The 26,376-nt window shown below is 42.4% G+C and overlaps 1 protein-coding gene across 1 annotated transcript; it reads left to right on the plus strand.

The window, feature by feature from the left end:
* Positions 1-9,730: 9,730 nt before the first annotated feature.
* LOC145450891 (serine/threonine-protein kinase SIK2-like) lies at positions 9,731-26,369 on the plus strand. The gene is made up of 20 exons (XM_080329393.1): positions 9,731-11,609; positions 12,644-12,760; positions 12,825-12,888; positions 13,492-13,607; positions 13,914-13,959; positions 14,020-14,144; positions 14,220-14,343; positions 14,465-14,559; positions 14,976-15,104; positions 15,159-15,317; positions 15,656-15,761; positions 16,740-16,957; positions 17,019-17,168; positions 17,226-17,284; positions 18,537-18,802; positions 20,832-20,944; positions 21,053-21,118; positions 21,376-21,539; positions 21,606-21,793; positions 25,232-26,369. The coding sequence occupies exons 1-20, from the start codon at positions 11,478-11,480 to the stop codon at positions 25,927-25,929; spliced, it is 3,135 nt and encodes a 1,044-aa protein (XP_080185519.1). The 5' UTR covers positions 9,731-11,477; the 3' UTR covers positions 25,930-26,369.
* The last annotated feature ends 7 nt before the right edge of the window (positions 26,370-26,376 follow it).

A 26,376-nucleotide genomic window follows, 5' to 3' on the forward strand; every position in this document is an offset into this window, starting at 1 on the left:
TTTGAAAACATTTTCCATATAGGCCTACATGTATATTTATTTATTGGGGGTTCAAAGATTAATATTAAGACATTAGGTTCTAATAAATCGCACGCAGAGCGAAAAAAATTCAAGATAAGTAAAATCTTCCCTTTATGTTGATTTACGAAATAATTTTGGATCGCCTACGAGCTTTGTACATTTTGAAAACTTCTGATTCACATTTTGAAAAACCTGGTCTCAATATGTCGCTTGCGTGAAATCATTTGGCGTGCCATGAAAAATCATCTCGCGTGCCGGGGGTTGCCGATCCTCGGTGTAAGCGGTGTATTACAAAAGCCTAGAAATGGGCCGTGTAGCAAGTCGGCATCCACGAAATAAAAATGAAAAAAATTAGGTTGGTGTAAAGGACCATAGTAGCCAACAAACACCATGAATACCGCCGCCAACAACAACAACATATAAATATGATTTATGTATTTTGGTACCTATGTTTCACAACCAAAGCCACTATGGTGCTGACAAAATCAGAGCAGTAGGTATATAATGCATGTATGATGTGACGATAAGCGCCTACCGCTCAGGCGGCCCGGGTTCGATACCGCATCGGAGGTTATTCTGGGCTCCTCTTCCCCGCGTCGCTGTTCTTACGGCGACAAAAAAGCCAAGCAAAAGACCCGCTGAAGGAGCGCCGTCAGAAAGAATGGAAAGTGCAAGAATATAGCAGGGTTGTAATGACTAGAGTCATGACTCGACTCGAGTCACGATTTTATGATGACTCGACTTGACTCGAGTCATTTACTCAGAGTACAGAAATGACTCGACTTGGACTCGAGTCATTGCGCATGACTCGAACCAAGTCATTGACTCGAGACTCAGACGGCCAAGACCGACATTTCATTGTAATTCCGAAGCCAACAACTATTGGCATTTTTTCTGTTGGTACTGGTACTTGAAATGCGACCAGAAACTGCTAAAAGTGAGGAGAATTGGTATATTATAAATTCGAACTATTCGATATCACCAAACAGAGTTATAAAAAGTGGGTTTACCAAGACTTAACTGTAAACTGAGCTGTCAACACAATGACTTGGACTTGAGTCATGATATCATGACTTGGACTCGACCCTCTGATCGCTGACTTGGACTCGGACTTGACTCGGTGGTGAATTGCAAATGACTCGACTTGACTCGAGTCAAAACTATAAAAGTGAGATTGACTTGTGACTCGGAGCCTTGTGACTTGGTTACAACCCTGGAATATAGACTAACATGCAAAAAGGAACTGTGACATAGGGTAGCCTATAGGTAGATGATAGCGTAGTGGTGAGCGTGGGCGCCATCCAAGCAGACGGCGCGGGTTCGATTCCTGGCGTAGAAGGTTATTCTGGGCTCCTCATCCCCAGTGTCGTTGCTCAGACAAAACGACCTGATGAAGAAAGAGAAGAAAGAGCAAGAAATGGCATCGAAAAAAAGACCGATGAAAAAAGAATAACCTCGAATCACACTGGGACATCGGGCACTAGGTCGAGGTGGATGTCAGTCAAGAAACCTCAACTGGTTGGTCCTTCGGCACACCTCTACACTATTACATATAAGAGTGTGGATAATTGGATGTGGATAAATCTGGTTCCTGCTAGTTTATACCCAAATCTGCAAAGATCATATTCGGTGCTGAATCAAATTTGTTCAAATGTTTGGATGATAAATCCATTTTCTGGTACCGATCCGCAAGGGTGGCCAATCGTTTCTGCCAAAGGGCCACATGAGATTTACGGACCATTGCGCGGGCCACTTGAATATTGATGACCTTTTGGTAGGCGTCCAATAAGAGCGAACCGGATTAGGTAACGGTGCAAACAATACATATAGGCTATTACTATACGCATCAAAATCGATAACAATTATGTCATTAAAACACAGTTTACATTAATGTAATAGTCGCGCGAGGCGTGAAATTTTTAAAAGTCAATGAATGAATTCGGACAACAATAATGATGCTTGCATATATTGTGGGTCGCCTCTGTATACCACTGAGTTCATTTGACAAGGACTGGATCATTCGGGGCCTGGACATATCAATATCGAAGATCTCGGCGAACATGTGTCTCATTTTGTGCCAAGGTTTCATCGCCGATGATCTTTTGGCGAGTGTAGACGCGAAGTGGCATGTTGAACGACACGTTCTCTCATAATAGCGAATTATAGCTATTGACTCAATTCTGTAAATTGGGCGTATTTTAAATTTTCAGGAAGGGGTAATAATACTAAAAGCAAGTAATCGAGTAACAATAAATCGCGCGAAGGTCTCAGTGGTTCTCAACCTTTTTGGACATGCGCCCCTCTTGGCGATGGTCAAAAAATTGCGCCTCCTGACCTCCTGCACTTATCGTGATGTCAAAAAGAGCACATCATCTAATATAGAAGTAGGCAACCTTTTTGCTAATCACAGCCGTATTTCGATTACTTATGTAGCCTAAGGCCGCATTCCAGGGCATAACCGTAATGAACTAACTGGACGCAAAATACCTATGTTAATCTGTCCAGTCCATATCCATTCTCGGCAAACTCTGAACCATTCTACTTTTCACAACGGCCTATATTGTACGCACCGAAATCGCGAGTGTCAATGGTATGAATAGTTGCTGGGGATTGCATATTGTCGCGCGGAGAAAATTTTTCTGATTCACGAATGAATTCCGTAATTAATAGTAGCAGTATCCCATATCAATTTCAAATATTTATCCTTTCTCAGCCCATGTGATCAGATAAACTGGTAGGGTTCATGGAGGGAGTGCTTTCAAAAATTTAAGGCAAGTTGTGAATGATAATGCATCTTCGGGTGGGCCAATTGTAATTAGTCACTTTGTTGCATGCTGTTATTTCTTGACCCCCATCAGGATTGTCGATTGTATCGGTAGTGGAAATACTGGAAATATATTGAAATCGCCCAAATGTACCATAAACAAATTTCTCTCGTGAGGAGCACACGATTCCGATTCCGGATCAGATTGAGAAGGGCGCTACTTTGTTAAAATCGAAAAATGAAGCTATGTTGGATTGCGCGGAGCGAATTCGTAATTCCGATTTGTTTGTCGACGGCCGCCAACACATACTAATTAAATTAGGTGTTGACGGCCGCACAAATTCTCTTCTACGGTCGCAGGTCGCCCATCCCTGATCTAATAGTATACATATGGTATGTTTTACGCCAAGTATGAATAATCCGCACTCCAGTTGTTGAGTCTTGTTGAGTTGTTGGGTCATTTCTGACAAATTTCCCCAAACTTGTTTGAAAATAGTATCAATTTATTTCAAGGTAGGTTGCACTGAGACGAATCCTAAATCCCAGGTTGAGAACCACTAGTCTAAGAAAAATATTAAGTCAACTAAATCTGCCACGAAATTTTATATTTCATGGTCATATATAAAGATCTACGAAAAATGGGCCTGGCCCCTGGCTACTCCGATGCGTCGGAATTGATATTTTAGTCATCAACAATCCCGCATTTCGTATGGTCAGGCTAATCAAATTTTTGGTTGGGCTTGCAAGTTTACAATAAATCACCTGGGTAATTTATTTTTTTGATATTATAGCTAATTTCGAAAATTACCACGCGGGCGACTCAAAACGTTCTCGCGGGCCACATTTGGCCAACGGGCCACATTTGGCCAACGGGCCACGGATTGGCGGCCCCTGTTGCAGGCTCCACCGCTTCACCTGGTGGAAGATTTTATTGCAGACATACTGTCTTCAAAGGCCTTCAAAGGTGTAAATTATTCCGGAAATATCCCGCATTGCGCATGCGTATTCACGTAGAAAGTCAATTCGGCCAATTTAGAGTTTGTAATTCAAAAATTTATTCCATTCGTTACTGCTTGGCTTTGTGAGAACTGGTATATGATTCAGTGTAGGCCTGTACTATGATTGTTTAATACGAAGCATGGAATGCGATTGGAAGCTGAAGCTGACCTGTATGCGACATTGCTGAGTTCGGCTTAATGAATTTCACCATAGTTCAAAACACCACAAGGATTGTGATATGGTCAAGTACTGGAAGGGATCGAAATAACTTGATATAGTCTTCATCAAACAACTACCTTATTGGCCAACAGATAATGATAGCGTAGTGGTAACGATAAGCGCCCACCAATCTGACGGACCCGAATGGATTCCCGTCGGAGGTTTATCTGGGCTACTCTTCCTCCGCCGTTGCCGTTCTCACGGCGACATAAAAAGCCCAGAAAAAGACCCGACGAAGGAAAGCACTCACCAGGAATGGAAAGAACTAGTAGAAAGGGTCGCGGCTTCAAAAAGATCAACATCGAAAAGAACTGTGACATCGGGCACTCTAGGTCGAGGTGGATGTTAGAGTAAAGGATCGCTACCGATTCGTGTCGTTCGACATCCGCCTATCTGTTCATGACATCGCATTGTGTCTTATCGCATTGTACATTGTGGGTGACTTGTTCAGATGAAAAATATAACCCAACGATATCATATCATATCCACTGAGCAGCAAAAAGACTGGTGTAAATATGAGGCATGCTATATAATTACAGACTGCATGAATAGTAACATAAGATAGCATTCAATGAATAAGCAGTGGAATTGAATGATCTTGCGCCGGTATAGGCGAGATCAACATTTCAGTTCGTGGTCCGGTAAACTCAAACACAGGTTAGTATTCCTTCATTAGAATCTCCTTGTATTTAGTCTTGAAGGGGCATGGACAGGGCATGGACAATATGGACAATTGGACATGCTCTGCGGTAAAGTTAGCTTACGATAAGAAAATTACGACAGCAAAGAACAACCTTCTTATCATTGCGATTAGGATATCGTTTGATAAACTAATGTCAAACATAATTTACTTGGGAAGGTGTATCCATGACGTGACTAAAGGCTGAAAATTGGAGGGGGTACTTGGAAATATATTTTTACTATAGGTAATATTGTCAACAAAAACTTGATATCGTGACAGTTAAATGTAGTGTAATCAACGCGTAGACCAGGGGTGGGCAAACTTTTGGGCTCGCGGGCCCCATTCACCATCTAAATCCTTTCACGGACCGCACTATATTAAATTGAGATTATTAGCCCAAAGGCAATATTGTTATTTAATCATATAGCGGTGATTCCTAAATTTTATTAGACACGCCCATCTTTATGATAGTGAAAGTTTTCTCGTCCCCTTTATCGTGATATCAGAAAATATCCAAGAGAGAAATCAGAGTTCTAGCAATCCCAACGGAAAGTTTGATGGCATTGGAGGCTATGGCTGTAGACGAGCGAATTATCAAATATGAAATATATGGACAATAGACAGGACAATAACCATGAAATGGAGACAAATTGCGCGGAGCGCGAAAATTTTGTCAGTTTATTTGCGGCTTCGCGCCTCCTTTTAAATGCTTCCACGCCCCCCAGTTTGAGAACCACTGTCATATAGTGACCGAAGAATTATGGAGATATAATCTATAAGTGGATCGTCCTCATCAGTAACGAGTTTGTAAAGAAAAACACTCGTGGACCTAGCATTCAACATCTAAATCCATTCGCCTGCCGCACTATCAAAAATTGAGATTATAAACCAAAACTCAATATTGGTATGTGATTATAGTGAGGATGTTGAAATTATATATATTTTGATTTAAAACCAACCAACCATTGATTTGAGGATATGGTACACGCGTCAGAAACATTGGCGAGCTGCTGGTCAACCTCAATATGAGCAATTTTCAAAACTAGGAATGAAGGTCGGTTGTCGCACCCGATTCTTAGAACAGGATGGAGATTTGAATCTGTGAGCAGTCATTTGTTTATAGATTTGCTGATTCTACTTTTGGTTCAACTCCAGGACACACAATGCTGACAGCGTCATAACCATGCTAGCTTCAAATAGATTTTAGAAATATAAATACTTCTGCAAATACAGAGAACGAATTATACCTAAAACACGCGCGAATCGGTTTATCCAAGTACAGCATTGGAGTGGCCAATGTAAAATTTCACACATGATCTGTAAGTCATTTCCATTTTGGCTTTCTGTAATGTTTAGCAATTAAAACCTTTTAAAATGCGTGGTCCGGCTATCGCACCAGCAATGAAATAAAAATATATACCAGTCAGAATATAACTTATAATTATCATGGTGAAATATAATGAGAAAAAGTTTAATGGAGTCCCTGCAGAAATTAGATTTTTACTGCGCATTTTTTCAATATTTTAAATACGATTCTTGAGCCTTTCGCGGGCCGCATGCGGCCTTCGGGCCGTAGTTTGCCCACCCCTGGCGTAGACTATGCCGGCAATGCGTTCGAATCAACGATTTAGGTTTCCCCCTTGGCAACGCCTTGGTTCCAGAGAACATTACTAATAACTATCATTCTCAAATCACAAACGTTACAATTTTGTCCACGTAAATTTCACATCACTTTCTATAAATCAACATTGCATGTGTCGCAAGATTTTAACACGACATGCCACCCCATTTTTTGTAGCTTGCTTTTTTCTAGTCGCTTAGACACCTCCCTATCTTTTCATTGTATCGCATTTTTGTGGTATATTGAACTGATAAAATTGCTAATAAACCAATGATGATGATGATGTTGCGCTTTGAAAAAGGTTTGGAGCCACCGCTGGACTTTGTCTACCATAGGCTACGGTAAACCCGTCCTGCAGTACTGAAAGGGCTGTGTCACTGATAGCGTCCCGGTTCATGCATTATTACACGCGACAATGTATGACTGTATTTTTAGCAATGCAAGGTGGATAGTTTTGCAGGATAGAATAGGAGTATTTTGGGTGGTCAACGGATTGAACGTCAGTGGTTGGCGCTGCCAAGCTATTATTGGGTTAGTATTCATGATTCCTGAGCCGCCGACTTTTAGCGCGGCCCACTTTCGTCCTTCTAGACTTTATAGAATAGACCTATAGAATAGATAAACCTCCACCAAGCTGATTGAAAAATGTGTTCGGGTCTTTCAGCAGGCTGCATCACGGTGTGATTTAGAGACTTAAAAGCAGTGATTCCCAACCGCGGCAACCATAGCCGCATGCGGCTAGCTACCCTTCTTACGGCTCTGATTTACCTCTGAATATGCCACAAATATATAATATACAGTTGTTGTTTGTTTCTATGAATAGTTAGAGTCAATTTTTGTATATGAATACTAAAATAAGGGGTATTAGTCATGTCTACAGCCGCTTCCGAAAACGGGGAAAGTGAATTCTTGCATAGTAGCGTCAATTATACGCAACGCATGTACCCGTCATACAATGATATATCTTGAGTTCTGCTTGTCATAGACCTTTATAGATCGTGTCTGTGACAAGTAAATTTCGACACAACTTTACTGACATCAAAGTAACGACTCATAGTCAAGTACAAAATTGCAATATTACCAATATATATTACGTAGCGTATAATCCCCTCAAACTTGTGCATTAAGTGCTGGGAATTATGAAGACTCTTCATTGAAGAGCTATCACATTACGACATATATAGTAGGCCTATACTGTAGTAATGATACGCATTTTCCGTTTATTTCAATGTATAGCACTCGCCAATCTGCGTCTATCAATGCTAAAATAACCGATATAGAATCTATAGAAGTTCACGTGCAATCGTGCATGCTTTTGAATTAGCTTGATGGTGAGATCCAGAGGTAGTCTGGCTAGCTATTCTTTAAAATTATCGTTATAAGTAGCCTAACTGAATGTTTTCATGCCCCTCCATACGTAGCCTGAAGTTTGAAATGCGGCTCCGACATCCAAAGAGGTTGGGAACCACTGCTCAAAAGGGTATAGGTCTTCGTTCGTGTTTTAGGCGCATATATAGACCATTGTAGAGTCACGAATCCATAAATTCACAACTGCGATTTCATTTAGATTTATAGATAACGAAAATTTCCTCGTTTTACGACGTCGTACAATAATGTAGAACAAAGAGCGATTTCGCATTGTATTTCATTGTCAGCTCAATCGCATTACTCGACGTCGAATGTTACGTCAATATCTCATTGACGTCAGTATTTACGCCATCTATGCATAAGTAAAACACAGGCGCGTCCACTTTTGTACAATCACATGATCTGCGAAAATGACTGGCGGACTGGGCGGTCAATCATGTTGGTTGGCAGCCAGTGACCGTACAATATCCCGAGGGATATCAGTTCTCTAGAGCGACCACTGTCCAGTGTCCAGTTGCCAATCTTCAAGATGAAAATCAAGCATCTGCTACTGAGTAAACACTAGCCTGCTTTAATAACATTATCAGATGACGTTTTTGACGTATCGATTGCGACAGTGCTCGCGCCAACGCATCCTTCCCACTCCATGGTCACTTTTATGCGATTACCTCTCCATATCCAACTCAATGTAGCCTCGGCTACACTCCGCGATGCTTCCTTTCAACGTGATTTGTAGAAAAATTTGGTGTTTGATTAATAAGCCACAGCAAATTATTTCAAATCCATCCTAACTTATAGTATCGCGATCGTGCGCTGTCTTAAACTGCTGATTATTATAGTGATACCCGGAGCAGAGTGAGTTGCTTTTATTATTTGCGTTCGACACAATGGGTATGTCGCGTGTGCATCATGGATAGGATTTGAGGATGGATTGTCATTGGAGATTAGATTTTGACACTATGGGCAGTATTCAGGATACAGGATACAGGTTTTCAATAGTAGCAGCTAACTGTCATTCGCACAATGTTGTCTATTTTATGCGAATGCGTTTCTTGCGCGCTGTGACGTCATGTATTCCGTCGGTACATCATGGTGTCTTCCGGTCATATCACTCTGCGGTGATCTACGTCACATCTGCATCGTATAGTATTTTCATAAATTTAAGGTCACCTGGGAAACGGCAATTAACGTAACCGGGACGTACGTATTGCGAATGCGTATGCTCACCCGACGTAAGGCAAAAGTGACTTGACTTTCGGAACAGTACGAGTGATTGACCATGACCACGCTACGACGCTCATGAATTCGGTAAATAACAAATATATTATGATAAGCATCTTACATTCGCCAGAGTGTAAATAAAGCGAATTTTAAAGTCGCAGCATCGAGTTTCAACATCGGTGTATACTGTATATTGTATAGTAATTTGTCAACTCCAACTGACCCGATTGAGTACAATTCGACGGACAGTTTTGATATCGAAAAAGCAAAGCAACGCGAAGGGACGCTTTGGCGGCTTACATTACTCCGCGCTATTATGCGACACTCAATGCCCATTGACTGTTTCATGTCATTCGCGACAATTGAAGTATTCACCAGATTACCGCACGCCGCACTGATCTCAGCGCGCTTGACGTCATAGCGGCCAATCGATCGCAGCCGAAGTTCCGTATTACGCATTCGTCCCTTTTGTTTGATGCCTGCTGGCGATGATGTGACTTTTGTCAACACTGTTTCGCGTTGTCTAGATTATGATGTGGAAGTTGTTCCTGTGGGTTAAAGGAAATATACAGATGATGTGACATAGCACAAGTGGACAGTGAATAGATTGCAGATGCTCGTTGCTCACGAATTACATTTGCGATAGAGACTATATGCTAGATTACATTATTCGAGGATGGTATGTCGTTTCTGTGTCCCTTGTTTCGTGCAATCAGTCGAATTTCTGGCTATGATGCTTCGATCATGCAGCGGCTGCTCTTTCAATGACAAGTTGCTGACAACCATAGTTCGGACATTGTGCTGCAATACAGGAAAGCCTGATGAAATGCCATTAACGTCGAGGGATATATTTTTTCCAAAATTGAATAACTCAATTTTTATTATAGTGTCTCCTTTTATATCACCCAGTATGTTCAAGTAACTTCAAGGAATTGATCCGACCAACGTGAGGTGGCAATATTGTTTACGCGATAAACTTCATAACTTAATGAAGTAATGCTACCCGGTCGCGGTTGTTGTTTTCGCATTTATGACGTTTCGGCGATTGTGGTCATTTCACGCCAGACCAATATTATTATTTTATGATTCCTGGGCAGCTCACCGGGGCCGGTCTAATAATGGTAGAACCCGAGCTGACTTAAGCACGACCCGCTTTCAGGTTGGGAGGTTTGTGAGAAATATGGTATTTGTTTCGTTTGGTGCTGACAAGATAAGTAAGTGATCGGGCAATATTCAAATCTGTATCCGACGTCAACATCGACGCAAACAACGTGGAATAGATTAGGTTTGAGGATATTAATGTTAAATTAACGATAGGTATTACAGCGATATTTTTCGATATCTCTTCCAGCCCAAGGATTGTCCTAGCCCGAAATATGTCAAGTCTTGCACTTGCCACCCTCATTAGTTAGTAATAGTAATGGTGAAATCAGCATCCTTTGCTGCAATGAGCAATTGAAGATTAATGAGTATACATAATGAGATGTTTAATTTACAATGATAGTGTGCATTACAATAAACGCTAGTTATCGCAGTGTCAATTGTAAAATACAATCATTCAAATCCTTAAGCGTACTGCAGAAACAGAACGCCAGCGTATCATAAATGGTCAACAGTTCAAACAACTAATCGCTTTATCGCGAAGGATTGTTTATGTAACGATATGTACGAGAGCTGAAGTGAGCAAGCAAGCATTCTTGTTTTCACTTGGGCTTCTCAGATCGTATAATACGGATTAGCGGCCGAAAAGAGCCAAGCCGTATCATTGATCGATAAATGGGTCCTGTACGTGCTATGACTAATGACCATATTGTCATTCCAGCCGTCCCACTATTCCATGCATAATCTGTATATCTTCTGTGCTCAGGTGCGCGAAATTGTGTGTTTACGGCGATCGCCAATTGATTTGGGCGTAAGATGTTTCTTGAATATCGCAGACGTATCGGTCTGTTAAAATTCTTTACAAAGGCCAATTTTCTTATTTACGATTGCGCCAGTGTCGGAATTGATGACCCGACACGTTCTGTTTGTACGGGCAGCACGTTGTTCGCGGTAAACACGACTATTTATACAGACGTCATAGCTTAACAACTGAGGTTCGGATGACGCACGTCAACGATCTCCCGCGAGGCTCAGCAATATGAAGCGTCACGTGACGTGATACGAGTCGGCAAATTCCGTTCCAGTATGGATCAGTCAATCTGCGTACCGTACTGCGAGCTCGCATGAGCGAACTTATAGGACTTTCTTGTCTCAGGCTCCATGCGAATAGCGACAATGTAATTGATACATAAGTCGAATTCTTTATGCTAGTACTGTGTCGATATATCCCTAAAGGGCATAATTAGCCAGAATTTGTTATTTTAGAAGTCTGAATTAAATCAATTAGCTGAAAAGATCTATTTAAAAAGCTTATTGCGAAGTGGAATGTCGGGAGTCATTAGGTAGAATTCCGTTTTCGTAAAATACTCCGGTGTCAGAAGACTTGTCGTCAAAAGACCTACATGTACTCATGAATAAGGAACGCTGTCCAGACCGAGTATTGGACCACAAAAGCAATTTGGAACCAGTGCTAAATAAGCATGGTAATGGCGGAATACGTCACTCGAAACAGGACACCCGTCAGGGTGGGATTTTACGACATAATTCGTACGATCGGACGAGGGAACTTCGCAGTTGTCAAGTTGGCGAGACATCGCGTAACTAAAACAGAGGTGAGTTATCCGTACAGTTTCGAGAAGCCGGGCGCTTGTGCTGTCTATACTGAAGCACATGACTATTATTATGACTATTTGCTCAAACCGGCTCGAAACTCCTGTGTCGACTCAATCATAGTTCGATATTTCAATCAAAAGGCACACCAACCAGCGACACTTTCGGTGTGTCTAGGTTGTGACACTATGGTGTTATAGGATTTCTAACCGATGTGAACCGTACACTCTGCAATAACATTAATGAAATTGCCTAACAATTATGCATTTTATGCGTATTTCATGTACGTATAGCACGTACGAGTACGTACATCTTGTGTGATCTTTGTAAAACGGAAACTCGGTAGTGCTGTGTAACTTGTGTGTAACTATGTAACAGATCAGTATTCGTACTTAACGTAGGCACAGGCGTGTTGTACATATAGTGTATACCGCCAGTTCGCAATAGAAGCATTGATACTCTGCTGATCGTGCGTAACCACACGAGTTATGACGCACGGGCCTTTTAATACCGACACCTTTCACTAATAGATATTTTTGAAACTAGCTCATCGGAACGGGGCCTGTCGCTTGAAAGCACCATCATCCATAATTACGCATGTACGCCCAATTACGATCTTTATCAAAGCAAAGGCTAAGTCAGTTGGTGTGGTGTGGATGACTTTTTGGATGGTGATTATTGTGTTTCTTGTCTTGAAAATGCTGTTTCAAACCTTTTCGATAGTGCTGCGTCTGCGTACGACCGAACCAGTTTATCTGCAGCTGCACGAATCGATAATACTTACAAGCCCTCAAGTTACAGTAACGTCAAGCAAAATACAGTGATTCATATAAAATGATCCCTTGACGCAATCAGTTAGGTTTTCTACATGCAGATGATATAATATATCGCATTTTTGAACTGTGACAGCGTTTGTTATGGCGTTAACGAAAAATGGTACGATGTTATACCATCGATTCCACGGACGCGTTTCGCGATTGCGAACAGTAAAATCATTATGTATACCGGCACACAATGCATGTCCATCCTGACGCAGGTCGCCATCAAAATCATCGATAAAACGCGGCTCGATCAATTGAACTTGAAGAAAATCTACAGAGAAATCCAGGTTCTGAAGCTGCTAAATCACCAGCACATTGTAAAGCTATATCAGGTATTTACAAAGCGACGCAGCGCGATGCGAGATCGCCCAATGAAATCTTTCAATTAATTCGTAGGTCATGGAAACTTCGTCGAAAATCTATCTTGTCTGTGAATACGCCAGAAACGGCGAGCTATTCGGTAAGTCATTGGGACTGCTGCGGGCAAAATCGAATAGCCTACCTGAGTGATTCTATTCCAAACCTAGTATTACTCCTTGTGACGTCATAACTGTATGGATGATGTAGCAGTGCGACCCAAAAGAAATCAATCCAGTTCTTCACCACGTTAACGACGACTTGGTAGTTTTCGACCTACTAATTTCATTGCATTTGCGAAAATGTTGTTGGTTGATCACGATTTCACAAAAGTGTGATCCACTAATTTGCGTAGCTCCACACTACATGTTTTGGATCAATCGAGGTTTCGGGGATTCCTCGGTGGGAAAAATGACAGAAACTATAAATCTCGTTGATAATAACTCTTAGAGGTAAAGAACGTATAATTTCAATACTCAGCAAATCGTCTTTCACTAGTGGACTCGAAATCATTGTGCCCATCCCTAGTCATTAGTTAATCCACCTAATTAATCCATTGACCATATAAGTAGCTCAGTGCCTTTGGCATATACTCACGTAATCGCGGCGTAGGGAACATATTATTAGAGCATAATGAAGGAGATCGCGGTTCAAAATCATTCGGCGTAGACCTTACTTACCGACGAAATATTCGCAATTTTCGCAGATTACATCACGGAACAAGGCAGGCTGCCGGAAGACAAAGCAAAACGGATGTTTTGGCAGGTATTAACCGCCGTTGAATACTGCCATAAGAACAATGTGGTACACAGAGATCTCAAGGTATGTGCGAAAATCTTGAAGTTTCAATTCAAGCATGCAAATTAGATTCATCAGTCTATTCAAACTGTCGTCGATTGTTCGCTCATAAATCTTTATAGTAATAAGATAATATTCAGCTACAATTTTATCAACTCACATCGCACACTCGTTCTTTAATTTGTGTGCCACAGTATCGTTTGAAGACATGGCCATCGGCCAACTAGCTTTAATTTTTATTCTGACCATGCGATTGGCAGAATAACCTTTATGATTTCCCCGCGAACGTATGAAATTCAAGAATTCAGTATGTCATTCTGACATTTCCAGGCCGAGAACTTGTTGCTGGACTCTAATAACAACGTAAAGCTTGCAGGTACAGTAGATTGAGCACGTACTTTGATCGCTGATCTTAATCAACTCCCTCTTTGTACAGACTTCGGATTCAGCAATTTTTATCAATCCGGTAATAAGCTCAGTACTTGGTGTGGCAGTCCGCCGTACGCGGCTCCCGAAGTGTTTGAAGGGAAGTTGTACGACGGCCCGCATCTCGACGTTTGGGTAAGAAATATCAGATCTACGTAACGCGTTCCCCGTATAATTAGTAAATTTTGATCGTTTCGGTATGAATTGCAGAGTCTGGGAGTTGTTCTCTACGTGTTGGTTTGTGGTACTTTTCCGTTTGACGGTTCCAACCTGGCGACTCTAAAGGAACGGGTTCTCAGCGGAAGATTTCGAATTCCGTACTGGATGAGTCAGGGTAAGCGTTTCACCATTATGACCCAGCACGACATTCGTAGGACATTATTGGGAAAATCTGGTTGATGGTTGGTGCTAAGTTTCTGATACCTGCAAATTATCCGCGTCTTTTCGCTCCTTAGATTGTGAAAATTTGGTGCGGCGGATGCTGGTGATCAATCCGAAAAAGCGCTTGACGATAACTCAAATTAAGAAGCACGATTGGATGCAAGAATGCGTACGTATCGGGACTTCTTTCTTATTCTTCATGGAAGAAGTAAACAAAACATTATCATCGTGAACGCTGAACAACTACGCGTGTTTGCTGGTCAAACTATATAGCTCCAGACCAGCAAATAGTGATAAAACCATGTACTATTGACATTGTTTTTTATGGGTACAATTTCACAAGCTATTAAACGCTGTTCTTGGTTACTAATTAACGCATTACTACGAACAGATTACTCAACTTCTGCACACGATAGCGCATTAAATGTTAGGATTCCACGTGATATGTAATTTATCTATTAAGCTAACAAACCATTGACACTTATGTCGTATCAACCTGACGCCAAACACGAGATTCGAGAGCTAGACAAAGCGCAAATATGAAGGTAGGAACTATAGGAATCATACCGACTTTCCATGCTACAGGTTACAGCACCCGTTTTGCGTCCTGCCAATTCACCCAAGATACCTCGGAGAGGCAAGCTGTCGGAATACAACGAACATGTACTAAAAATTATGCAAGGCCTCGGAATAAATCGTCAGAAAATTTTAGAGGTGAGATCGCGCGCGCTTTGTATTGATGCGGGAAATTAATTCTGGCCATTTCAGTCGCTGAGCTTTTCCGCGTACGATCACTTGTACGCGATATACCACCTGCTCGTCGACAGGCTCAAGCTACACAGGACAAGCTTCCCGTTGGAAGGCTCAATCACGTTCGACGGAGGACGCAGGCGCCCTTCGAATGTAGCAGACCAAGCTCTCACTTCGGTATGATATTGTCTCGTGAGTCACGCATGACTTATGATATGTGACCGGGCTATTGACGTCATGAAATAACGAGATTAGCTGTTTGACATTGCAAAGTTTTCATGACTGCCGCCGCGTGAGTAATATGGAATTAGAGCTGCCCCCCGTGTTCGATAACGATCAATTTTGTTTTTAACGGAAATACTGCGGAAAGGAAGTACCAAATCAGATTATTTGCGAAATTCATTTTCTGTTCATGAATTTTTAATATTATCCGCTCCGAATTGCGTCAATATGACGTCAACGCTTGCATATTCACAACTAATGCAATACCGATGCGATATACTGTTTGCTTGTAGATGTTTGAAACTTCTCACCAGCAATCCGATGCGGGCTTACCGGGACAAACGCACAATCATATTCCCAATATCAGCTCTGACGTTTCTTTTCAAGATGTTATCGCAGGTACGATGGAATGGAGGATAGGAGTTATGTCTTTCCAATGCTATACTTTAAAGCCATTTCCAATCTATATGAGAATATTTTACAACCATGACGCAGGCTACGCAGTACAAATATATAGTATAGAGTAGTCCAAACACAGAATCACTAAAGTAAATAGCCCAGGAAAGGGGGATCTGACAAGTAGGGCTCTACAGAACGATTCGAGTATTTGAATCAAGAATAAATTTTAGTGATTCGAGTCAACTAATGTGGGTTGATTTTTCGAGTACCGAAATTATGCGCCCCTGATTCGAAATATATTGGAACTAAAATGATATTCGATACTTTTTCCCAGCGTGGGAATCTCCATTAGTCCTCGAACCAGATCACTCAAAACATGTTGCAAATGACTGCGCATGTTAACGGGTATGGCAATTATGTGAAATATTCACCCGCGTCATAATTGTGATTATGAAAAACGAAATTATTTTTAATGTGGGAGTAGTAATATATTAATTTTGCCGTAATCATGCCCTACATGTATACTGGGCCATGTGGACTGTATAAAGCAGTGGTTCCCAACCTTTTTCGACCCATCGCCCCCTTTACAAGGTCAACACCGATCATCGCCCCCCAAATTTTGTGTACCGAAAATTGGGCATACAAATTGCAATCACCGGCGGGTTGACTAAAAAAAATAAAAAGTCAAATTTTCGGCTCGATGTCTGATTTGACACACTTTTTCACACTTTTGTAACTAAATTTTGCGTGGGTTGACTAAAAAAAAAAAGTCAGCCGTTTTGACGCGTCGTCGCCCCCTATCGCCCCCTTTGTCCATTTTCGCCCCCCCCGTCGCCCCCTTCGTCATTTTCGCCCCCCTAGACCGCCAAATCGCCCACGTTGGGAACCACTGATATAAAGGTTCGTTTAATAAGTGTACAATACACCCACGACGTGGTTCACCATATAGCTATCGATTAATTCATACATTTTCCGAAGGACTGCCACAAGTTCCGAATTGCCTCACAACTCCGGTGCGGTACGCGTCACCGCCACTGCCACAAATCCGGACGTCCATATACGAGGATAATACCGTGTCATCGGCCGGCCCTTACGCAACCGCGCTAAACGACGAAAACGCATCGTACGATAGAAAACAGCATCTTCTGTCGGTGGATTATAAACAGAAGTCTGTCGATTCCGAGAAACCAAATCTGGTAAGAGCGTTTATTCGTCGGGGGTTGTATACACTGCTAAGTGATAGTGTTTGTCGCTTAGGGCAATTACAATCTCTACAAAAGGAGGCACACGTTAATGGTGCCGACTCCAAGTCAAATTCAAATGCTGCGAGCAGGATTGAATAACATCGAACACTCTTCCGCTGTGAATACGCAGGCAGACCACTCGTCACAAGAACAAATTTCTCAAGTACGATCCTACTTTTTAAGCTCGTCGAAAGCACTCGCTTAATATGCTCGTTTTCAGAATCCCAACCCTTGCCGAAGATTTGAGAACGCTCAGTGCGAAACAAGAGTGTGCTCCGAGTGAGTATTGTTATCTGGCGGATTATCAAATTATATTGATACCCAGAGGTGGTCAAAGGCCTTTGTCGGTGCTATAGCACTTACAATACAGTAATACATTGGGTTATCATTTTCATCTGAACAAGCTACACATACAATGTACAATGCGATAAGACACAATGCAATGTAACGAACAGATAGGAGGATGTCGAACGACACGCATCAGTAGCGATCCTTTACTCTAACATCCACCTCGACCTAGAGTGCCCGATGTCACAGTTCTTTTTCGATGTTGATCTTTTTGTTCTTTAGTTCTTTCCATTCCTTGTGAGTGCTTTCTTTCTTCGGGTCTTTTTTCTGGGCTTCTGGACAGCGGGGGAAGAGGAGCCCAAATGAACCTCCGACGGGAATGCTTGGTCGGCGCTTATCGTCACCACTACGCTATCTCCCCCACTTATAGAAGTAACGTTGTAAATTTCTACTCCATTACAAGTAGAGGTAGTGATTTCCAAGCCATGACAAAATTACTTCAAGCGGGAGTAGAAAATGAAAGGACTGAAAAATACTCATGTACGTATGTTCGTTCATAAAGTATATTCGGTCACGTATCTTAGTGGCCTATTAAAGGTGGCTGCATTCGAAATTCCAGGGTACATCTTCCACAAATTGTTGCGATTTTCCGAAAATAGATTCAGTTACCGTGACTCAGTGGCCATTTCACCCAGTCGTTAAAACGATTTCGCTCATCAACGTGACGTAGACATATCCTAAAACTACATTATACTTTTTGAAAGTCCAAAGTGCAAAAAGTAAGTAGTTCAATAGAAGTGGAAGAATTAGAAAAACATAACCACAACAAAACCTACTTAAATACTTTGAAAACGTAGAACTATCTCGTTGTTGACCAGCTTCACCGCATCTGTTAGCAGCTTTCTGTTGTTGCGATGTGCAGAGTCGTTTTTAAAAATAATTATTGATCCGGCCACAGGAATGCTTGGCGGCGAATGACTAATTCAAAACAGTGGTTGGTTGGTTGATTTGATATCTCGCTCAAAACACCGATTTTCACCAAAACAGCTCGCATTCTTCACAACAGCTTCAAACTGTGAGCCGTTGAAATTATTGTATGTCCGACATAACAAACGTAGGCAGATGTGACACAGTATCCCACTCCTACACGACACTCATTCTTATCGACGCCCGCAGGGTAGCAGATTACAATCAATCAACAAACAGTTTCGCATCGTGTGTCTCACACGCAGTTTATTTTCAGTCAAATGTGCGAGTGCGAGCAAACGAATCCGATCGGCAATCTGCTGATGCCGTGTAAAAATTTACCGAACTCGTCCGAGCTGATGAATTTCAATCAACAAAACGCGCCGGTCAAGTCGCAATTGAGACGGCGATCGGGAGTGCCGGCGCCTTTGGTCCGGGGACAGTACTGTCCGGCGCACAACGCGAACAACGAGAGGGACGCGACTGATGCAAAAGTGGCGTATATTATCAGGCAACGCCAGCAATTGGATTCTTCGCCGATAGGTAATAATCTAGCGATGCCGTGTGTCGCAGTAGGCCAGCAGTACCTATCATGTTTATCTCTCCACATTCAGTCAATATTAAATTGTTACATTTTGTTTTGGCTTACTTAACGTTAAATTTTCATTGCATATAAATCAGGATGTTAGTAGCGGGCAGAGGCGGTCAGTACTGAAATGCTTATAAAGTAGCCACCTTCGATTATCAGATTATGCGATCCCTGGACATAGTCTACTATAAACTTGAACTACTGCTTCACGAGTAGCAATGTTGACTATATACTTTGAGCCAGCAGTAGCTATCATGTTTATCCCTGCAGATTCAATCAAACCGCATATATTCTATCATTGAATATTAGTTCGTAAAAGTTTGTCTGCTCCCGTGCGTTTGCTTTGCTTGCATTTTAATTGGGATCTAAGTCACGGGGATTGATGTGTCCCAGTTAGCCCCACTTTACAATTTGAAGTTGAAGCATTGTCACTTATCGTTCTGCGACCTCATATCTCACGGGTCATTTTGTCCCTACGGCCTACAGTTTGTTCGTCTCTTCATTAGCCCCCTCATATGTTGCCGGTGTTGAGAATAGTCAAATTCTTATATTTTGATATGTATGTGAGATGTTTACCAGAATGATTTAGAATCGTGCTGCCAATCGTGTTCAATGGTATGTCTTTGTGACATGCAGTTGTTTCAATAACGTGTTGCCCACGCTCGTCGCTCCTGTCAAATGTTCTCGGCAATATAATTCTAACATCAATATTCAATCAGGAAATTACAGCGGTTTGACCAATTCCGTTATTGAATATCAACTCCTTCACATGAGCACTCGTCAACCCTAATATTGATTGTGACCTCTCCAATATCATTTCCCGCGTCATACGTAAATCAATTCGTACTATCTCCTAAAATGTTGTTTGTTGAGTTTTGCAAACAACACTCAATCAGAAATAAGCAAATTGAATTCGATTCACAATCTGACAACTCCAAAGCAGGGCAGACCAACCCCCGGCTCACGAGCGCCATGCAACCCCTCGATCGGAATTTCGGTTTCTCACAACGGCGGATACCCAATTACCTTCACTGTCAATATTCTCATAAGATAGGGTTACCATATTTTGGAATCGGGAAAGGATGACACTTTTCGCTATTCTTGCTGTAAAACTTGGTGGGTTGACTAAAAAAAGTAGGTCATCACGTTCGTTCGACTACCGATTTACACACTTTTTACTTAAACTTAGTGGTGTCGAACCACAAATTTCCTATTTGGCGCCATTTATGCCTATTTTCACTCGATTATATTAGCTGTAAAAGCTGTAAAGGAGGATGAATTGCCAAAAAAGAGGGCATTTAAGCGTCATCGGAGGACATTTTCAAAAACCTTAAAAAATGAGGACAAATCCTAAAGGAGGACGTATGGTAACGCTATCATAAGAGGCACCCTAAATGTGATATGGTTGTAACGTAAGTGTGAAAACCTTATTCGCAGTAGGCATTACCTATTTTCCTCAGAAAGCCACCGTATTCGTCCCATTCACTCTAGATATCTGTATGGTATCGAGGTCACAATCATTTTCAACGTATCTAGGTTGAAGGGCGATGTATAATTCGATCTCATTCAATGTCACCGGTCGGTTTCTTTCGACAATATCTTGAGACAGCATATCTGTCTAGTATAGGCAACGAGACCATATTTGAACTCGGACAACAGAGATTTCACACCAAAGTAATCGCAATAATTCATGTTATGCAAACGTAAAATGGCACTGGGGCATTCAAGAGTCACAAATCAAATCACTGGCCTGCAATAACTCGTCGTCATTACGACATTGCTGTGCGACACCCTGAGTAAATGGACCAAATTAATAGATTCGTGAGTGTGGGCAGCAATGAAGCAATAGCCCTATGTATGGTGCGGCTCTTCGCGGTAAACCAAACAAAATGCGGATCTCAGGCTCTGACAGGCTGGTCATGGCCACACCTGTTGTAACACCAATTGTATCACCAATTTATCACAATCCGTCCTTTGTTTCAGGATTTCGGCAAGGGAGGCGTGCCAGCGACGGCCTTCTTTTATTAGGCGATAACATGCTCAAGGAACACCTACAGAGGCTTTCTCAAGGAACGGCGGTTCCAGAAACCACTTTGGTAAGCAAACAAATTTACGACGTTTTATCGAAAACTCCCGAGTACTTACTTCATTGTGCCAATCCAGTTTATGGCCGCGAACTTTATTATTGAATATTTCATTCTCAGGAGGACGGCGAAGCGCCGATGACTTTCGACCAGGCTACTTGTGGAAATCATTATCTACAGATTCCGGTAAGTCGAGGGAAGACGTCATCATAAAAGCGGTAATGGTATTAATTAAGGACACTCTGTCACGGCGGCTAAATTGCCTTCAATTTATTAATTGGATATAGCTGGATATTGCAAACCTGAACGCGGTTTTGAAATTTCATTCACGAATCATTGCATTTCCGATGGCTCATGACAAGCAGAAACGGCATAGTGTCAGTACAGAGTAGGCCATACTCTCTAGTCTATAGTGTCGGTAATATAAAGCTATTTATATTCAGAAACAGAATCCTGTGAATCGCACTAAAAGTGACGAAAGAAATCTAATCCCGCAACCTAATTCGCCTACCGCTACGCCGATAGGAAGTGGCAGCAACATCAGCTATCAACCGTACAACAACAGTTTAGCGAGGAGAAGAAGCTTGCACAATCAGCAACTTCAAAGGTTACTACAATTTCATGAGATTCAATGTCAACAACGACTTAACGCCCAGAGTTTTTTTCCTTACAGAAGCTCAGTGTCAGGTGGCTCGCCGTTACACTATGACAGTTTGGAAAGCGCCGTTTCACCTAACACAACTCAGCCGCCCACCGCGAATATACCGAACCAGATGGCGCAAGAGTCTCAAACATATACAAACGAATCGAATTTCCAATGGTCGTCGTGGAAGCCAGTACAAGAAAATACTCCTGCCGAAGGTATGGAGTTAACTAAACAATGTAAACTTGGTTGTGAACAAAAATAACTAGTTTTCGGGCTCGTGTTCCACCAAATTAACGTAGTAACGTGTAGTGGATTACTTTTACTTGAACGAGTGTTCCGATTGAATGTGTCTTGCACGAATCTTAACAAGCCCACAGCATGAGTTAACCATAATGCTGAGCTGGCAATCTTACATGGTAAAATTATCATTGACGTCTCATCTTCTCACATATTAAATTGTTTGAAATAGAGCCTTGAGCAAAATCAATGTGGGCGCGGCAGATGAGATCTTTGCATCATGGCGTCATTTCAATCGACATCTGATCAATGCTATAATTTATCGCAAAGTGTGATTAAAATCATAATTTCTTTTCTATTATTATTTTCTTCAGCTAAATACACACAATGTACCACGCGATTACATAAGATACAGCACATGAACTTAATATTCACATCGGCCTATTACTAGTATTAATGCACGGTGCTCGATCTCTACAGTCCCTTACTTTGCTTTTTGTCTTATAAAGACAAGAGCGGAGACTAGTAACTGCGACCAGCAATCTCTGCGAAATATTTCTCTACCATTTTACCCGCATTAGAAGTGCGTCATCTGACATTTGTTGAAAACTCCCAGTGCCAGCACAAATGCTCGTGAGGCAGCTCTAAACATTTAGCCTGGAGATATTATGATGACACAATGTTTGACAGACACTACACGCGTACCGAACATGTACTGTACGCCAATAGAGCTTCAAAAATGTGTTTCATAGCAATGAGATCGCCCGCCTCTTGTATTTCGCCATCAGAACAACGCTCTTCATTAGGGATGGTGTGAACCTCGCAAAGGTTCAGGTTCGTGTGAACGCGAACCTTTTCGAAAGGTTCTGTGTGAACGCGAACGTGAACCTCGTGACGTGACGTCACGTGACCTACATTTCAATGATGCGATAGCCTATAATAATGTACTATTGTACACGATACCTAGGGACGACTCTGGCCACATAATGCCAAATGATAAAGTATATATTGACGTTTTAAACGTCGCCAAATGTATCAACCGGAGCAATCAAATGATATAATAATTAATCCCACAAAATCAATATCTGCCGTCGCTTTGCCAACAATTTCGACGGGGACTTGCAAGGGCATACAAGCTTACTCCTTAACAGTCAGGGCCAAACCGGACAATTCGGCGTCTGAGTATTGCTACTTTGATATTGAGCAGAGTGTAAAACGGGTTTCTATAGTTGCTACCGATATGACCTCATTAATAAGTTATATAGCATTAGCCAACACCTCAATCGCACGGATTTGGTTTTTATGATACAATAAACATGTGAATTCAAGATTGAACCCGTTCGCCTGCTAGATTTTTTACATCAGACAACCATATGAATTTCATTGATTGGTTGAATAAGCATCATTCGCTGACTACCTACATGTAGTGTATTTCATTCTTGATGTTGTGTGATTGCGGGTCCAGCTCACAGCAGAGAGTTACTAAATATTCGAGCAAACTTTTGTAACAAAGCAGGTACATTTTTTGAGATTGCATGCTCGTTTAGTGTTGATTTTTTTATGCTGCCAACGCCAACCTCTAAATATCTGAGGTTCACACACAGAACGTGAATCCCACGTTCACACCATCCCTAGTCTTCATAGTGTGTTAAATTTACATCCGGTGTAAAATCTCTATTCAAACCACAGTGACAATCTCACGGTCATTCATTTGGCGACTGCCCGAAACTGCCGCTTGGATCGCGGTTTGGAATGTGCTAGGCTAGACCAGCGGTTCTCAACCGCCGGTCCGCGGACCGGTGCCGGTCCGCGACGACATTCCGACCGGTCCGCGAGGTATATTACAATTTTATACCTTAATTTCAAGATGCAATGTTGAAGGCGACAACACGAGCTGACTCATCGCTAAACAGCGCAGTTTGTGCGATCATTCGTTTTCGATTCATTCATTTCGGGTAGGACCGTAACTGGGGCCCCCAAACCGCCCAATTGGAGAGGGGCCGAGCTTGAAAACAGCCCAAAATTATTTTGTAAATGAACATATATTAGAGTTTAATTTTTTTTAAACTTCAACATTTTTCAACTTCTTTTCGCGCTTTGCGCTATTTAGTGTCAGTAAATGCCATGCTTATAGGTGCCCTTTTCCGAGAAAGACGCATGACTTATATAAATAGGCAAGGCATTTCGGCATCAGCCATTACCGCGCCGCGACGTACCAACGCAAGTTCAGGCTAACATGGGACTCCGAAGGTTGTGCCAAAAATTCGGCAGCGAGAATACCGATTCAGTCATGAATGATCGGAAATTTTCGCTATTGGCGCGATTAAGCTGCATAAACTTTCTGCTTACACTGAGCAGAATGAATGTGCTCACAAGTACAGGTGAAAACATCCACCCAACTGTAGGGTCTGGGGGAGAAGCTCCCGGAAGTTTGGCTTATCGCCCTGTGTGGGCCCAAGACCATCGTTTTAGGGGTGAGCTAACGAAGTAATTCTTCGGCCCAGGTTTGCGCATGGCCGGTACAGCTGCTGTAAGGTGTTGTCTTGCGGCACGCATTGTATTCGTAGTTGCCAGCGTAGCCTGCGTCTGGTGGCAGTGTGCAATGAGCAAGGTAGCACGACAAGGTGTTTGGTTCTACTCCGAAACGCTTCTTCTCTCGATATAGTCAAAGAGAAGAATATTATTCGTGTTGGCGTGGTCGGTTAAACCCACGGCCTTCGGCGCGAAAGACTGTAAACGACTCTCGGCGTTAGCAAGTTTATCTGGACAAGGCAATTTTATCTCGACTCAGCAGACCAACTACCATAAAATCACATGGATGCCATCATGAAGATAATTAATTACGATCAAAACCCACTAAATGTCACACTCTAGCACCATATAATTGCAAAAAACGTTTGCATACTTTACATTTTCGCTTCATTTCAATTTTGAAAGTTCACCGGTCCGCCAGACATTTTCGGTAATTTTACCGGTTCGCGAGGTGAAAAAGGTTGAGAATCACTGGGCTAGACAATAAAAGATCAATGCGTAGATTACTAACAGCCATTCCTTTGCCGACTACCTGAAACTGCCGCTTGGTCCCTAGTTTGAAATGCGATAGGCTGGACTATTACAATGTGTAGATCACTATCAGCGACTTTGAAGTTTCTGGTTGTGGTCAAGTCATTCAACCATCAAATACGACAGAAGGCGAATATTCACTACACGGTCGTGACTCGTAATAAAACACTTCGACCAGAATGCGCCTTAACCAGGGTTGTAACCAAGTGACTGATAGTTTCTGGCCTATTTTTTCAATTATCGGTCCTGATATACGAGTCAAGTCATGCGCAATGACTCGGGTCAATACACAAATCAACTCGAACTCGAGTCATTACAAACCCGGCCTTAACCGAATGGCATTCCTTTCGCAGGCAACACCAACCCACCTCAAACCATGTGGCAGCAGGTCGCTATGATGAAGTCTAACTCACGCAACGAGGGCGACGTATCCCCGCTGGCAGTAGCCTCTGACGAATCCGTCGCCACGAAAGCCGCGTCGCAAGAGCAACGCGAACAAAAGCCGGTACGGCAACAGAGCCTGCCCATCACGCCAAGCACTTTAAACCACGCGTTCGGCGCCAGCCAAAATCCCAGCATGGCGCAGATGCTGCAGCAGCGACGGCTGCAACGTAGACTGAAAGTAGCAGCCAGCAACATGATCCCGATACCTGGTTACCAATTGCCGCTACCGGAGATGGAACACTTGAAAATCGACACAGGCGGAGTCCTTGGGCATTCACCAACTAACGGCGTTTCCAGTCGACAGCACAACAACCTTGATTGGATTGATCAAAGCTGGCGCGTGCAGTACAACACGCTAGGATTACCCTCGCCGAATGCGAGTTATAAGACGCTCTCTGACTACGGCGGCTTTCAAGACGCTAACCACTTGCCGGAGTCTAATCCTATTTCGAACCAGACTTTTTCGTGGTCCTACGACTTTCCGAGCCAGTTTAAAAAATCCGCCGAGTTCGACGCAGCTAGCTTGCTGGTAGCGGAAAGCATTTCGAATTCCGCGGAACGACTTGACCACTCAGGAACGGAATCGATGGAATTTGCGATGTACTAAACTGTACTGCTACGCAGCAGCGACTCTGTCGAATTTACCTTGCGGGCAATCCACTGTGCAAAGGACTGAAGCGCAGGCTACACATCAAGGGCATAGGCCGTAACATATTCCATTGCATGCCATTAACACCATCTGACTTGATCAGTGTATAGCGCCAGAGGTGGTTAACAACCAAGCAATTTTACTTTATCAAGGAGTTGTCTACTTAATCAAATGGTTATGTTTTTGGCTACTTCTTCTACTTGAGCACCAACAATTACTTCGACCACCTCTGGTTAACCTTACAGAATTGCATGCATGCGATGCTAACAAAATGGTATCGACAGTTGTATTGGGAGATATAGCGTAGTGCCAGGCCAAAATTGCATGCCAGCCCTACCGGCTTGTGCTCATATTTGACATGTTGAATCGATGCACTGTGAATAAAGTACTTCTATCGATCCGCTC

The sequence above is a fragment of the Botryllus schlosseri genome, chromosome 11, assembly GCF_051294905.1.
Source record: "Botryllus schlosseri isolate E-star chromosome 11, Bs_hap1, whole genome shotgun sequence".
Lineage (NCBI taxonomy): Eukaryota > Metazoa > Chordata > Ascidiacea > Stolidobranchia > Styelidae > Botryllus > Botryllus schlosseri.